The sequence below is a fragment of the Orcinus orca genome, chromosome 5 (genome assembly GCF_937001465.1).
Source record: "Orcinus orca chromosome 5, mOrcOrc1.1, whole genome shotgun sequence".
NCBI lineage: Eukaryota > Metazoa > Chordata > Mammalia > Artiodactyla > Delphinidae > Orcinus > Orcinus orca.
The window spans coordinates 27,353,069-27,370,465 of record NC_064563.1 but is presented as its reverse complement, the minus strand read 5'-3'; the positions used below and the strand labels follow the sequence as shown (position 1 = coordinate 27,370,465).

The 17,397-nt window shown below is 47.8% G+C and overlaps 1 protein-coding gene across 1 annotated transcript in view; it reads left to right on the top strand.

The window, feature by feature from the left end:
• Positions 1–1,971: 1,971 nt before the first annotated feature.
• Positions 1,972–17,397, top strand: part of GRK7 (G protein-coupled receptor kinase 7) — a 35,356-nt gene continuing 19,930 nt past the window's right edge. The window contains exons 1-2 of the mRNA XM_004278229.1: positions 1,972–2,673; positions 4,027–4,464. Coding sequence (XP_004278277.1) covers positions 2,068–2,673; positions 4,027–4,464 — 1,044 coding nt within the window. The 5' untranslated portion in view covers positions 1,972–2,067. The remainder of the gene's footprint in view (positions 2,674–4,026; positions 4,465–17,397) is intronic.

The following is a 17,397-nucleotide window of genomic DNA, read 5'->3' as shown; positions in this document are numbered from 1 at the left end:
GTCTGTGCTGTCCAAAAAGGTAGACACTGGTCACATGTGACTACTGAGCATTTCAAATGTGTGTGGCTAGAACTGGTAAGTGTAAAATGCAAAGCATATTCTGAAAACTCAGGACACAAAAAAGATGCAAAATATTCCATTAGCAATTTTTATATCAATTATATATTGAAATGATAATATTTTCCATATACTGGGCCAAGTAAAATATATTTTAAAGCTAACTTCACATGTTTCTTTTTACTTTTTTTAATGTGGTTGCTAGAAAATCTGAAATTCCGTATGTGGCTTTGCATTTATCTATTGGACAGTGCTGGGTGAAGTGATTACTCGGGGATAAAAGACAGTATCAGTGCGAGTGGGATCAAGCAGCTCATAGCGGATATGGTCATCAGTGAAAAACGTTCTTTTTTCAGCGATAAGGTGAAGTAGTCATGTGATGACAATTCTACCATTTTCTCAAAGTTCTGCCCTGTTGCTGCTGTATTCATAAGAACCCCAGGAAAAGGCATTTCCTCCTTAGGAGAGAGTCTCAGACTGATTTTTCACTACTCAGAAATGTGGGCCTGGAATGACATACCAACAACAAAAAATGTCCCAACATTTCTAGCGTGGGTTGCAAAGCAGATGGCATCGTTCCGAGCGGTGGTCCCTCGTGCAGATCCCCCACCTCTGCCATTGGGCTGAGGGTTTACAGCACAGCAGTGCAAAGCCAAAGGGCACCCACGAGTTCATTACATAATTCTTGGTAGCATGTGGCCAAGTGCGTATCTGCTCTGGGGGACGGTCAGCAGGCTCTGTCAGGCAGACCACGGCCGTCATGATGATGTTTTGACAGAGTGTGCTACAGGTTGTTTGTTTGGAAAAAGACTCACCAGGTATTTTTCCTCCCCTTTCTCCTTCCTCTCTCTCTCTCTCTTTTTTTTTCCCCTTTTAAACACTCTGGCATAATACTGAATGACTTTGTTTTTAAGCTGCCTTAGCCTTGCTTTGTGAAGAAAAAGCCTGAGTGTTTTTCCCTGTAGGACACAAGTGTTATTTTTGGAGCAGAGATTCTTAGCCTGATCTCTGTCTAAACCAATTTCTGTTCTTTGTGAGGTCGTGGTCTGGGGCGGCTCTGAGTGATCTCTGTGGAGGGAAGCTTCCTGGCTTCATGAGGGAGCCTGGGCCGAGGTGTCGAAGGGCCACGCCTGGAACTTCACGGCTCGGGGTCTCCACACACAGCTCCTTCACCTTCAGATTCCCCTTTTAGGCTTGTCCCCTTGGAATAGTCTGGACCACATGATGCGAAGTGGTGTGATTTTCCTGCTGATGTCATTTCACGGAATGTTTTGTGTCAAGGTGACCCTCCCCTTTTTAACTGGGTACTGTAGGTCACAGACTCCTCAGAACTAAGAAAGCCATGGCTGGAGGATCTCTGTAGGCTGTAGAGGGTGTCGCCGGCTATGGGAGAGCCACAGGCCACTCTGAGGGCCACGACCCGGGTTCCCAAGGGCCTCTGGGAACATGTCTCGTGACTCACAGCTCAGAGCATCCCCTTCTGTAACCTGCTCTGGATCACGCTGCTAGACACAAGGAAGACAACCTCTCCAGCTTCCCACAGCTCGTCTTCCTGACCTGTCATTCCTAGGAGTTTACTTACCTTGCACCTGCTGGGAAATACGTAAAATCAGACACAGTTGAAAACACTGCTGTCATCAACAAATAACACACCACCTTTCCTTTGGAAATTGGTAGCTGGGGATTCAGGGAGCAGGTGTAGATGAGAAAGGCCCCATGATGAACAGTAGACCCTGCAGGTGTCACAGACTGCTTTCCCCTCGGTGGGTGACCTGTGAGGCGCCCTTCCCTGGCCGGCTATACATAGCCAGCAAAGCTTCTTACAAGAGAAACCTCTTTCCTCATCCTCCATCAGTCCCACCCTCAGACCCGAAGCTTCGCTGTAAATCCCGCAGAAGTCACTGCACCTTGGACCGGACAGCAGCCAGCTGGCCCGGGCCTGACGGCGTCCCTGCCACAGCCCTCCATCCTTCCTTTTCTGTGCCGAGGGAGCACGATTGGTGCTCCGCCATGGTCGACATGGGGGGCCTGGACAACCTGATCGCCAACTCGGCCTACCTGCAGGCGCGGAAGTCCTCGGATGCCGACAGCAAGGAACTGCAGCGCCGACGCCGGACCCTGATGCTGCCGGGGCCGCAGAGCTGCGAGCAGCTCCGCCAGGCCCCGCCCAACGACTTCCACAGCCTGTGCGAGCAGCAGCCCATCGGCCGCCGCCTCTTCCGGGACTTCCTAGCCACGGTGCCCGCGTACCAGGAGGCCGTGGGCTTCCTGGAGGAGGTGCAGAGCTGGGAGCTGGCCGAAGAGGGTCCTGCCAAGGGCAGCACGCTGCAGGGGCTGGTGGCCACTTGTGCGGCCTCCCCGGGGCACCCACACCCCTTCCTCAGCCCAGCTCTGGTCACCAAGTGCCAAGCAGCCACCACGGAGGAAGAGCGAGCATCCCTGGTGGAGCTGGCCAAGGCTGAGGCCATGGCCTTCTTGCAGGACCAGCCCTTCCTAGAGTTCCTGGCCAGCCCCTTCTATGACAAGTTTCTGCAGTGGAAAGTCTTTGAGATGCAACCCGTGTCAGACAAGTACTTCGAAGAGTTCCGGGTGCTGGGGAAAGGTGGTTTTGGGGAGGTAAGTGTTTCAGAATAGCCAGGCTGGAAGACGAAATAGACAGCATAATAGAGTTTTATTTCACCTCTTTTTTTTTTTTTCCTTTTTAATCTCAAGGGAACTTAGAACTAATCTCAGTGCCACATGTGGAGAAAGAATTCCTAACTTGCTCTCACGTCTTCTTTCCGGTCACCGCGTGAAATAAAATGAGAATGGCATAGGAAAAACTAACAAAATGTGGAACTGGCCAAGAATCTTTATCCTGGGGTCTACAACAGGCAGGCACACACTGAAATGCCCCTCTGGTGAATGATAGCAACAAACAATGGGGGATCCCCCTTTCCCCTTAATTGTGGTAATGGAGGTAATTTGAGAAAAACTTCAGAGAGCTAAGAAAACACTCATCTTGAATTAAAGCCTGGAATTCCTTTTGCACCAATGCTGTGCTCATCTTTCTTTTTTTTAAGTTGAAAAAAATTCTTTAAGGTAAAAGTCACATTAGCCGTTAACCACTTTAGAGTGTACAATTTAATAGCATTTGGTACATTACAATCTTGTATAACTATCATCTCTATCTAGTTCCAAGATATTTTCGTCACCCCTGTGCGCATTAACAATTACTACCCATTTCCCCCACTCCCCCAACCCACCCAGCCCCTGGCGACCACTGGGCTGCTTTCTGTCTCTATGGATTTGCCGATTCTGGTGTGTCCTATCCATGGAGTCACACGGTATTTGAGCTTTTGTGGCTGGCTTCTTTCACTGCGCGTAAGGTTCAGAGGTTCATTCACGTTGTAGCATGTATCAGTACTTCATTCCTTTTTAGGGCTGAGTAACATTCCGTTGTATGGGAATACTACATTCAATTCACGTATCCATTCATCTATTGCTGGACAGTTGGGTTGTTTCCACCTTTTGGCTAGCGTGAATAGTGCTGCTGTGAACATTTATGTACAAGAATTTGTCTGAATACCTGCTTTCATTTCTCTTTCGTATATGTCTAGGAGTGGAATTGCTAGGTCTTAGGGCAATTCCACGTTTAACGTTTTGAGAAATCACCAAACTTCCAAGTTTTAAGTTCCCACCAGCAACACGTGAGGGTTTCAATTTCTCCACATCCTTGCCAGCACTTGTTAGTTTTCGTTTGTTTTTTTTTTTTTAATTATGGCTCACATAGTGGGGGTGAAGTGATACCTCACTGTGGTCCCAGCTCTATCTCAAAGAATCCTTCTCACTCACAGCTTCTCTTTTCTCAGAAGACTGCCATCTTTCCACCTTGGTGGTTTTCTGCTCCTCCACCCTCTGTATCCCCCCGTCCCCTTCCTGTCTCCAGTACTGTCTACTTCTTCCTCTCCCTTTCTTTCTCTCCTTAAGGTATGTGCTGTCCAGGTGAAAAACACCGGCAAGATGTATGCCTGTAAGAAACTGGACAAGAAGCGGCTGAAGAAGAAAAATGGTGAGAAAATGGCTCTCTTGGAAAAGGAAATCTTGGAGAGGGTCAGCAGCCCTTTCATTGTCTCTCTGGCCTATGCCTTTGAGAGCAAGTCCCATCTCTGCCTGGTTATGAGCCTGATGAATGGGGGAGACCTCAAGTTCCACATTTACAGCGTGGGCGAGCGGGGCCTGGACATGAGCAGGGTGGTCTTCTACTCGGCCCAGATGACCTGCGGCGTGTTGCACCTCCACTCCCTCAGCATCGTCTACCGGGACCTGAAGCCCGAGAACGTGCTTCTGGACGACCTCGGCAACTGCAGACTGTCCGACCTGGGGCTGGCTGTGGAGATCCGGGATGGCAAGCCCATCACCCAGAGGGTGAGTGGCTCTTCGTGGGCCCAAAGGTGGGGCATAGAGTCAGAGAGGAGGGGAGAGGGCCGTTCTATTCCCAGGACAAGCAGAACCTTGGACTTAATGCTTTTAATTTCCTTGTTCTTAAAGCCCTTATGCTGTCATCTTGCCTTAAGTGGAGTGGTGTAAGAGGATTAGCTCTTTGGGGGTACTTTACTTTCCTCTCACTGGAAGCAGAGGGGAGCCTTCTTTGTGAGTTGGAGATGATCTGTGCCTTCACCGTGAGATGGTAAGAGCTGAAGCCCTAGCCAGGATCTAGGTATGTCCCACCAATAACCACCTCCCTGGTGCCATGTTCCTGAGTCAACAGAGCCTTGGTTTCCTTTTCTGGAAAATTTTAGGGGCTGGACCCTAAAATTTCAGGATTCTAGGAGGTAAAATTTAATAGGATAAGAAATAGAAGAAACCCCAGCATTTAGCACATTAAAGTAAATATCTCCTTTTCTGTTGAGTGCGCACTGGGGGAATGTTTTACATTGGACAAAGGTGAAATTTTCAATGAAAATACATATACAAGACAACAAAGGCAATTGATGTTTATTTTGATCAATTTGGTTCAAGGTGATGGCAGAGAATTCTTTGATTAAAAAAGGAATTATAATTAAGCAATTATGTTAAGTGAACAATACAAAAATCTCTCCGATTCTGACAGTTCTTTACCACTGAGTTTCTGTGCACAAAGGTGGGAGAATTCCCAGGAAGATAAGGGTCCGTCAGGTTCCTAAATATCCACTTAAAACTTTGTTTTTGCACAGTTTCCAGCTTACAGGTCAGAGAGGACAGTCAGGCAAGGATGTGAGATGTGCTTTCATGGCAAGTTTGGGAAACCACAGGTGAATTTATGTGTCTGTAATGTAAGGAATGTTGACAAGATGTGTAGGGCTCAGATCATGCAAAGGCATTGGAATTCTTTCTTGTGAGGGACCAGAAGCCATTGAAGGGTTTTAAGAAAGGGAATGGTGTGATTAGATTTGCATTTTTTTTAATTTTTTTTTTTTAGCGGTACGCGGGCCTCTCACTGTTGTGGCCTCTCCCGTTGCAGAGCACAGGCTCCGGACGTGCAGGCTCAGCGGCCATGGCTCACGGGCCCAGCCGCTCCATGGCACGTGGGATCTTCCAGGACCGGGGCACGAACCTGTGTCCCCTGCGTCGGCAGGCGGACTCTCAACCACTGCGCCACCAGGGAAGCCCTAGATTTGCATGTTTTTAAACACCAATTTGTAGATGAGAGGCAGAGGAGCTAGTTAGAAGGCATATGTGGTGGTTCAGGAAGAGATGATGAGGCCTGTATAAGACAGTAGGATTGAAGGAGTGGGAATAAAGTGGAGCTGTTGGAAAGAGACCTGATGGGACTTCAGGACCAGCTGGGTATGAGGGTAAGTGATGTGGAAGGTCTCTAGCTCCAGTGACTAGAAGGAGGAACAGAGTTATGGGAAAGCTGGTTTAATTGGGAGTGTAGTGTGTATGAGGCTCCTATGTGACAGGCAGGTAGACATTTAGATAAAGATCTGGTGCTCTGATGAGAGGTCAGAGCTAGACATTGGGATTTGGAGTCATCATGACTTGGGAAGCAGCAGACACCACTGGGTTGTTTGGGAAACAGTGGAGGAAGAGGACCAGGCATGGTAGCTAAGGAACATCAACAGGTAGGGGGTGTTGAAGCAAAGGGGCCTTGAAGAGGTTAAAGAAGTAGGACGAGAGTGACAGAGTCATGGGAGCTGTATCAGTTAAGGGTTGATTTCAGCAGCATATCATAGAAAACCCAAATAATAGTGGATTAAACAAGAGAGGGGGTTATTTTTCTTATGTAACAAGTAGTGTGGCGATAAGCGTGGTTGGTATTAGTTCCGCAGCTCCAGGATAACGGGATCATCATCTCTGTCATTTTGGCCTTTTTGACGTGTGCAAGATGGCTGCCCTAGCCCCAGCCATCAGGTCCATGTTCCAGGCAGGAGAAAGGAGGAAAGGTCAGGAGTAAATAGGCATGCACGCACCGACCGAGTATGTCTCCAAATATGAACTTCCTTGGAAGGCCCAGCTGACAGCTTCCATTTAAATCTCATTGGCTAGAACTATTATGTGGCCACCCCGCCTGTAGAGGAAGCTGGTAAATGACTTTTTTTTTTTTTAGAATGAGAAACGCAGGATATGGAGCAGGTAACTGGCAGCCTCCTCCACAGGAGCCAAAGGAGAAGAGGGTTTAAGGGAGGAGAGTGATCAGCACTGTCGAGTGCTGCCAAGAGGTCAGCAGGGGATTTGACAGTCAGGAAACCACAGTGTCCTCAGGAAGAGTGATGTTCAAGGTCAGAACTCAGACTGTGGAGGTTGCATTGACCTGGGAGTAGAAAGTGAGACAAAGGAAGGAGGGAGACTGGTCACTACAGGAGGACACAGGGAGGAGGATGGAGTTTTAAGGAGAGGAGATTTAGATGCTGACACAAGAATCAGGAGAGAAAGTGCTGGTTCTGTAGGAAGGAGAGGCTGAATGAGGGTGGAGAAACCGAGGAAGAGGTGGGGATGGGATGGAGGACTTCCATATCACTGTCTCCTAAGTTGGGGTGGAAGAAGCGGGAAGATGGCGGGGAAGCAGAGTGTTCGCCTCTGTGGGACTTTGCTATGAAAACAGAAACATCGTGGGACTTCCCTGGTGGCGCAGTGGTTAAGAAACTGCCTGCCAGTGCAGGGGACACGGGTTCGAGCCTTGGTCCGGGAAGATCCCACACGCTGCGGAGCAACTAAACCCGTGTGCCACAACTACTGAGCCTGAGCTCTAGAACCCGCGAGCCACAACTACTGAGCCCGCGAGCCACAACTACTGAAGCCCACACGCCTAGAGCCTGTGCTCCGCAACAAGAGAAGCCACCGCGATGAGAAGCCCGCGCACCACAACAATGAGTAGCCCACGCTCGCTGCAACTAGAGAAAGCCGCACGCAGCAACGAAGACCCAACGCAACCAAAAATAAACAAATAAAAATAAAATTAAAAAAAAAACGGAAACATCGTGAATCCATGTCTGTCTATGCATGGAAAAACCAAAGTGTATTTCTTCACTTATTGTCATAAGTGACAATGAATTCGCATTGTCACTTATGCAGAGGAGACGTGTTCCTTCTGAGTGTCTCATAGGCATGTATCATGCTAATCAGTGGTACATCTCCACCTTGCTGAAGGTTGAGGAGACACATAGCTCTGTCTCTTGTAAATCCTTTCTCAGTCTTCCTCCAGCTCTATTCATGGGCCAAGAGAATATTTAAGGACAGTTCCTTCAGTGGCTCCTGTGTCCAGCTGCCTGACTCTTGGAAACTGGAGGAAGCTTTCCGTGCCTCCTCAGTATTGTCCACTATAACGAACGCAGTTGGTGGAGAAGTTTACTCACTGAAGACCTCTCACCCTTTTGCCTTTCCTGAGTCCCTCTTTGTCCCATGAGACCAAATTTCTGGGTTTAGACCACTTGCCCCAGTCCTCAGACCTGCCTCCAAATCCCAGGGGACCCTCAGGAAGGATGCAGGGTGGGGAGGGGAAGAGTCAGAGAGAAAGTTTAGAAGCCATAAAAAGAAAGACAGGGCTTCCCAGGTGGCGCAGTGGTTGAGAGTCTGCCTGCTGATGCAGGGGTCGCGGGTTCATGCCCCGGTCCGGGAAGATCCCAAATGCCGCGGAGCAGCTGGGCCCGTGAGCCATGGCCGCTGAGCCTGTGCGTCTGGAGCCTGTGCTCCGCAGCGGGAGAGGCCACAACAGAAAGAGGCCCGTGTACCGCAAAAAAAAAAAAAAAAAAAAAAACAGAAAAAAGGAAAGCATCCCTCTTTCACTGTTTATCCCTCCACATAGCTAAGTAGAGCCCCTCGGTTTCCTATTTACTGTAGCTCCCACACATGTAACTGGGCCCCCAAGTGGATTTTAAGGTCATTATACTCACAACATTTCACAGAAGAAATGAAAAGGAACATATTTACAGGGCTTCTGTAACCACTAACATTGTTTTGATGTCAAGATACTGTTTAAAGAAGTACTGTGAACATTATGAAGAAGGTGTGAAGGAAAAATCACCCTGATTATGAAGGTTGATACCTGCCTGAACTCTGTGCAATCCTTCCAGAAAAGTTAAGGCATCGTGGCTTTGGAGACATGGCTAGCTGCCTCTCATTCAGCTACTCATTCAGTCTTTTGTAAGCTAGCATTGCTTTCTGCTACATATGAAAGAATGCCAGATTCTCAACAATTTCAGTGCCAAGGTCTCTGTGAAAATCTCCTGGCCTTTTCCTCCTGTCACAAGATGGCTTTTGCAGCTCCAAACATCAAGTCCACATTCCAGGATGGAAGAAAGGAGGAGAAAGGAGAATGTTAACAGACTCTGCCTACACCCCGTTGGCCAGGACCATGCCACCTGTTCACCTCTAGCTGTAAGGGAGCCTGAAAAATAGTTTTTCATTGTCCAGCCTCTATTGCAGGGGATGATAAGGGAGATGGGGAGTGAGATCAAGTGTTGGATGAGCTGACAGCATCTGTCACCAGCCCCCAGGAAAAGAATATTGAAAAAGATGAGGAAATCTGGTTCAGTTTTTAACTCACACAGGCATTAAAATTCGCAAATAATTGTTACAATGGTGTGGTAGGTAGAATTCTAAGATGACCTCCAATGACCCTTGCCCCTGTATAATTTTTTTCCCATTGACTTGTGGGCGAGACCTGTGAACATGGTGAGCTATCACTCCCGTGACTGTATTACATTATAAGGCAAAATGGATTTTGAAGATGCATTTATGGTTACTAATCAGTTGATTTTGAGTTACTCAAAAGAGAAATTAACCAAGTGGGGCTGACCTAATCACGTGAGTCCTTTAAATATGGGTATAGAGGTCAGAGACAGCAGAACTCAGAAACTGCAAGCATGAGAGGGCTTCAACACACCATTGCTGGCTTTGAAGATGGAGTGAACCACATGGCAAGGAAGGTAGGTGGTCTCCGGAGCTGAGAGCTGCCTCTGAATGACAGCCAGAAACATAGCAGGGACCTCAGTCTTACAACCACAGTGAACTGAATTCGGCCGTAACCACATGAACGTGGAAGAGGGTCCTGAGCTCCAGATGAGAGTGCAGCCCAGCAGAATCTTGACTTTGGCTTTGTGAGATCCTGACCAAAGAACCCCTCCAACGCTGTGCTCAAACCTACAGAACTGTGAGGTAATAAATGGGTGTTGTTTTAAGCTACTAAGTTTGTGGTAATTTGTTACACACCAATAGAAAACTCATTAATAAAGGAAGATAGCCAATGGAAAGATGAAAAATGGCATCAACATTAATGGTGACGATAGCAAGGTACTGGACACTGTTAGAGGGACGTTTTCTTTTCCAGCAGGGATCAGTGCACCTACCGTCTACTGCAGACATACCACAGAGATATTGTGGGTTTGATTCCAGACATTTTTTGGTTTCCCAGTGTATATAAAAGTTATGTCTACGAAGTATGCAATACAATTATGTCTAAAAAACTATATACATACCTTAATTTAAAAATAATGCTATTGGCAGAACGGCACAACAGACTTTCAGGGTTGCCATAAACCTTCAATTTGTAAAAAATTCAATATCTGCAAAGTGCAGTAAAGCAAAGCACAATAAAACGAGGTATGCCTGTATAATAGAACTTGAAACTCTTAATTGAATTTGAAACTCTGGAACTGATTCTTCCCAGTGGGTAACCCTTCCCTAGGTATGAGCTGAGCCTCCCTGGAGGGACACAGGCCCTGTCAGGCTATTTCAGGACACCAGGTGAAATACTTTGGACATTGCTTTATAGGCAGCAAGGAGCCATTGAAGGTTTATCAACAGGAAATGGCATGACCAGAGTGATTCTTTTTTTTTTTTTATTGAAGTATATTTGATTTACAACGTTGTGTTCATTTCTGCTATACAGCAAAGTGACTCAGTTTTATATATATATTCTTTTTCATATTCTTTTCCATTATGGTTTATCATAGGATACTGAGTATAGGTCCCTGTGCTATACAGTAGGACCTTGTTGTTTATCTATCCTATATATAATAGTTTGCCTCTGGTAATTCCAAACTCCCAGTCCTTCCACCCCCTTTCCCCTTGGCAACCACAAGTCTGTTCTGTATGTCTGTGAGTCTGTTTCTGTTTCGTAGATAAGTTCATTTGTGTCGTATTTTAGACTCCACATATAAGTGATATCATATGGTATTTGTCTTTATCTTTCTGACTTCACTTAATATGATAATCTCTAAGACCATCCATATTGCTGCAAATGGCATTATTTCATTCTTTTTTATGGCTGAGTAGTATTCCATTGTATATATGTACCACATCTTCTTTATCCATTCATCTGTCAATGGACATTTAGGTTGTTTCCATGTCTTGGCTATTGTAAATAGTGCTGCTATGAACATGGGGGTGCATGTATCTTTTTGAATTATCGTTTTGTCTGGGTATACAGAATGATTCTTTAAGGAGATGGCTGAAACTATGATGAATTCAAGTAGAGGGAGCCTGGGGTTCAGGAGAAAGGGGGGCCGGTAAGGAGCTACTGTAATAACTCCCACGTGAGATAATGAGGGTTGAAGTAGGGCCCAAGGCTCTGAGTAGTCTTACATCCAGAGCTCAGCTGCCTGGCTTCACCTAGCCTCCATCAAGACCCACGTCTGTACTCACTTCTCTTAAATCACGGCTGTCCCCAGTGGAGGGGACGGGGTTGTGGAGAGAACGGAGCCACTTCTAGAAGGTGGTGCCTTTTGCCCTGTGGAGCCCCTGGCTGCTGGTAATTGGGCAGTGACTCAGGAAGGAAAGGCGAGGGTAGTTCTGCTCGAGTCTGAAAAAGACTGAGGCAGACACACGACAAGAGGTGGGGAGGCTTAAGAGCACTGGCCACGGGCTTCCCTGGTGGCGCAGTGGTTGAGAGTCCGCCTGCCGAGGCAGGGGACACGGGTTCGTGCCCCGGTCCGGGAAGATCCCACATGCCGCGGAGCGGCTGGGCCCGTGAGTCATGGCCGCTGAGCCTACGCATCCGGAGCCTGTGCTCCGCAACGGGAGAGGCCCACGTACCACAAAAAAAAAACCTCTTACAACAGTAAGAGGCCCGTGTACCACAAAAAAAAAAAAAAGAACACTGGCCTGGGAGGCAGAAACCCTGGCTTATCGCTGACTCACTGTGTCTGGCATCTCAGGCAGGCCCCAGAACATCCTTAATCTCTAAGATTTCATGAGTCTATGAGATAGTCTTTGAATTATTTGTAGGAAAAGACTCGCAAACGCCAAAGGTAAACACATGGCATACGTTTTACTGTGATTTACTGGGATATCAGTAAGGGTTCTTACCGGACAAAGGGAAGTTACTTAAGAAAATGAAATTAATGGTTTACATAACTAAGCAGCCCAGAGTGATCCAGGGTCTGAGCAGTATCAGCGGGAAACTCTCCTTCCGTGCCCCAGCTCTGCTCTCCTCGGCGTTGGCCTCACTCCTGCTCTCAGGGGCTCCTGAGTGGGGGCCGCCGACAGCTCCACGCATATCCTACCAACCAAGCAATCCCGTGGAAAGAGAACAGTTCTTTACGAACAGTTCCTTCAAATTCCCAGGGAAGACTCTCAATGGACAGCTCAAGTCACATGCCCAACCATAACCAAGTCCATTAGCCAGGCTAGATCTCTGCTGTGCTCAGGGACCAGGGACACGTTCTGTCCTATATATATATATATATATATATATATATATATATATCAGGAACTGAGGGCAGAGGAACGTGTTCTCCAATGGAAAGTAGGGATGGAGGGACTTCCCTGGTGGTCCAGTGGTTAAGGCTCCACGCTTCCAATGCAGGGGGCGAGGGTTCGATCCCTGGTGGGGGAACTAAGATCCCACATGCTGCGTGGCGTGGCCAAAAGAAAAAGAAAGAAAAGAGGGGTGGAAGAGAACGGTGAAATGGAATTCAGATAAGCAAAAACAGCGGGTACCCCTCATAACTGCTGTTATCTCAATGGTTTGAAAAGTTTGGAAGAGTTCTGACCTCTTAATCAAGGGATGATGGCATCTAGAGCCTTTCTATAAAGACTTACAAGATAGGGAGTATTATAGAGATGGAGAAATTGAGACTCAGAGAGGTTAAGTGACCCCCGTAAAGTCACATCTCTCATACGTGAGATGAACCCAGGTGTGCCAGGTTCAAGAGCACTTACGGTTTTGACTCCACCTTATCAAGTTCACACACGGAGCAGCATGTGGCCTCTGGTCTGTAATGCTATAAAAGGCCCTCCACTGAGTAAAACTCAGAATGAGTGCACGTGGTGACACAGCATATCTTCCTCAGTCTGGTCTGATATGGACCTCAACCTCAAGCCTAGCTGAACCTCTAATGGAGTTAAGACTTTGGAAAAGGATTGGCCCAACCTTTACAGGGAACGATGTGACTAATATCTCAGTCAGCCTTCCCACACCCAGGCACAATATCATTAAACGTGGTCCCAGCCACTGTCAATATTCACCTTTAATAGATGTGATAAGCGCTCCTGCCTGTTCTCAGCTGACATCCACGTGCAGACAATAAAACTAACTCAGCATTTTTAGAACTGCCAGGTGAATATAACAGGAAAATTGGGCAATGGGACTCGTGCTGGGACTTTTCAAATTCAACCATCTATGTGGAGAACAGTGACCTTCAGATATTGTGGAATATGAGTGAGTCCTTAAAACTTGCTATAGTGTCAGGAATTGGAATGAAGTTAGTGCAGGGACCCAAAAGCTTGTGATATGTTTGGTTACCATGTCCCGCCTCTAACCAACTCCTCACATTCAGAGGGATAATGTCATAGAGTTTGGGCATAATATTTATTTTGAAGCTTCTGTCATGTCGACTACAATGCTAGTGACACACTGAATAAGTGATTTTGTCTATTTATTTTTAAAATTTTTTTATTTTATTTTTGGCTGCGTTGGGTCTTCATTGCTGCACGTGGGCTTTCTCTAGTTGTGGCGAGCGGGGGCCACTCTTCGTTGCAGTGTGCGGGCTTCTCATTGAAGTGGCTTCTCTTGTTGCAGAGCATGGGCTCTAGGGCACCCGGGCTTCAGTAGTTGTGGCTCGTGGGCTCAGTAGTTGTGGCTCGCGGGCTCTAGAGCACAGGCTCAGTAGTTGTGGCGCATGGGCTTAGTTGCTCTGCAGCATGTGGGATCTTCCTGGGCCAGGGCTCAAACCCATGTCCCTTGCATTGGCAGGCGGATTCTTAACCACTGTGCCACCAGGGAAGCCCTGAATAAGTGATTTTAAAAAGATCTCTGAGTGTGTTTCAACAGAAGTTAATACCTACATACATCACAACCATTATCACCCTGCTCCAAAAAATTTTCTCTTTGAGAATTTACTTCTGAGAACCACACAGGACAGGCATTCTGGCTACTTCACGGTCACATATTGGTCTCTACCAAAATCCTAACCAGCGGGCTTCCCTGGTGGCGCAGTGGTTAAGCATCTGCCTGCTGATGCAGGGGACACGGGTTCGTGCCCCGGTCCGGGAGGATCCCACATGCCGCAGAGCGGCTGGGCCCGTGAGCCATGGCCGCTGAGCCTGCGCACCCGGAGCCTGTGCTCTGCAACGGGAGAGGCCACAACAGTGAGAGACCCGCGTACCGCAAAAAAAAAAAAAAAAGTATCACTCCATCTGAAGTGAGAGCAGATCAGAAGGGATTCGGGTGGATTGTGGTCATTTGTAATCCAGGTGAGAGATGATGGCAGCTCAGCCAACAGGAGGGGTGGTGGAGCCAGAGCACAGTGTTTGAACTGGGAAGAGATTCCAGAATGACTGGGCCTCAGTGATCGTTTGGACATGGGCTAAGGGAGAGAGGGCTGTCGAGGGTGATTTACTAGGTGAGGTCATGTCACAGGTACAGACTTGGCCCTGAGTACAACAGGATACCAGGCAAACAAATGCCTGCCTTCATGAAGCCGAGGACAGGGAAGAGACTGATAAGTCAAAGGGCCCTGACAGTACAGCAGTCAGACTGTCCAAGTTGAGTGCATAGGAAGGGCACCAGCCCGACATTGGGTCATGGGGTCAGGAGGGGCTTTCAGGAGGAAATGACAACTGAGTCGAGACTTACAAGGCAAACAGAAGTGAGGCAGGTCATCATCAAAATATCTAGAAACAATAAATGCTGGAGAGGGTGTGGAGAAAAGGGAACCCTCTTGCACTGTTGGTGGGAATGTAAATTGATACAGCCACTGCAGAGAACAGTATGGAGGTTCCTTGAAAAACTAAAAATAGAACTACTGTATGATCCAGCAATCCCACTACTGGGCATATACCCTAAGAAAACCATAATTCAAAAAGAGACATGTACCACAATGTTCATTGCAGCTCTATTTACAAGAGCCAGGACATGGAAGCAACCTAAGTGTCCATCGACAGATGAATGGATAAAGAAGATGTGGCACATATATACAGTGGAATATTACTCAGCCATAAAAAGAAACGAAACTGAGTTATTTGTAGTGAGGTAGATGGACCTAGAGTCTGTCATACAGAGTGAAGCAAGTCAGAAAGAGAAAGACAAATACCGTATGCTAACACATGTATATGGAATTTAAGGGGAAAAAAATGTCATGAAGAACCTAGGGGTAAGACAGGAATAAAGACACAGACCTACTAGAGAATGGACTTGAGGATTTGGGTGGGGGAAGGGTAAGCTGTGACAAAGTGAGAGAGTGGCATGGACATATATACACTACCAAACGTAGGGTAGATAGCTAGTGGGAAGCAGCCGCATAGCACAGGGAGATCAGCTCGGTGCTTTGTGACCGCCTGGAGGGGTGGGATAGGGAGGGTGGGAGGGAGGGAGACGCAAGCGGGAAGAGATATGGGAACATATGTATATGTATAACCGATTCACTTTGTTATAAAGCAGAAACTAGCACAACACTGTAAAGCAGTTATACTCCAATAAAGATGTTAAAACAAAAAAAGTGAAGCAGGTGAAGAGAAAGGAGAGTGGGCTTGGCACAGGGATCAGCATAGGGTGGTGGTCCTCAACTGAGGGCGATTTTGGCCCCTAGAGCCCTTTGACAATGTCTGGAGACCTTTTTGGTTGTCATGACTGGGGAGTTGCTACTGGCATCTACTGGGTAAAGGCCAGGGATGCTGCGAACGTCTTACAACGCACACCACAGCCCCTCCCCACAAATAATGATCCACCGTGTCCGTAGTGCTGCAGTGAAAACCCTGGCCAGAGGCCTGGGGCTCGGCCGAGAACAGTGTGACTCTGCAGCTGTCTGGAGGTGGAGTCACGGGCTGTGAGGGAGACAACAGGTGCTACCGAGAGCGGAGCCTGTGTCAGGCCCTAGGAGGCTGCAGGAGTCAGACAAGGGCATTCGAGCCCAATGCCAAGGGTGCTGGGGAGCCACTGAAGGTTTCCAGGCAGGAAAGTGACAAAATCAGCCTTGGAAGGGCCAACAGGAAGAGGGAGTTGGGATGAGGGTAAGGAGGAGAGGAGTGCAATGTTCACGGCAGCAGTATTTACAATAGCCAGGACGTGGAAACACCCATCAACAGACAGTTGGCTTAAGAAGATGGGGGTATAATATATATGTAAAATGGAATATTACTCCTTCATAAAAAGGAATGGAATCCTGCCGTATGCAGCAACATGGATGAGCCTAGAGAATATTATGCTTAGTGAACTAAGTCAAAGACAAAGACTGTATAATACCACTTATATGGAGAATGTAAAAGATAGTACAAGGGAATGTATATGCAAAACAGAAACAGACTCACAGATACAGGAAACAGAGGGGAGAGGGAAGAGAATCTGGCACTGCGCGTGGCTCAGTGCGCGGAGCATGGGTTGGCCCTCCATCTTCCGTGGGAAGTGCCAGGCTGGCACATTGTCTGTTGAGTTGTGGCAGTGAGGAGAGAAAGAGGGTCGTGAGGCTCGCGGGGTGTGGCAGGAGAGGGCTGTCATGCACGATGATGCGATCCAGGGAACAAACGGTTGCCGCCTCACCTGATTTGAGGTAAACACGTTGGAAGCTCAGAGCATCCTTTCAGATCAAGTGCAGCTGACGAAATACGGTCCACGGGATCAAAAAGATGGAAGGAGAGTGAGTCTGCCAATCTGGTTCTGCCACTTACTGTGGCTGCTGTGTACAGACGCACAGGCTGACCACAAACCCAGGCGGAGAACCTCCTTCTAACTGGCCCAGATGTGCCGCTTAGGCTCGCCATAGTCCTGCATGTGACCCCAGACAAGTCATGCCTCTTCTCTGAGCCTGATTGATACTGCTCCCCTCTTAGGCTTGATGAGAAGATCAAAGTAGATGAATGCCTAGCAGAGGTCAGCCACTTGGTAGGCACTCACAAAATGACTGCTGTGATAATTTTACAAGAAGCCCAGCGCTAGACCCTCTGCCACGATCCCCACTGTTGCATTGTTTCTGCCTCACCTGAAAGGCACTGTAGCTGCTCAGAGGACCTTTGCTGCCATGCTCTGTTCTCTGAGGGACACTAGGAGCCAGCAGGACCCCAAGGCTGCAGCCGGTGGGCAGTGGATGAAGGCGCAGCTCGCCTGGAAGCTGAGTCGAGCAGCCACGTGCCATTGTCTCACTTCCTCACAGCCACGTGGAGCTTCGTCTGTGATTTTATTCTGAGTGTCTTAGAGTCACCATGGAAAATAGGCATCAGCCTGCTGCTGGACAGATTCGCAGAATGTGAAACCGCCAAAGAACACACTCCAGTGGAAGAATCCCAGCTATTGATCTCTGATGATGTACCAGGCCCGTCTTTCAATCTGATGGAGTCTTAGAGGCTTCTGGGTTTTTCTTTTTGCGTAGCTGCCCTGCCTGAGACAACCAGAACCTGGCTTGGTGACCAGCGTGGCTAACACCTATTGAGGGCGTGCTATGTGCC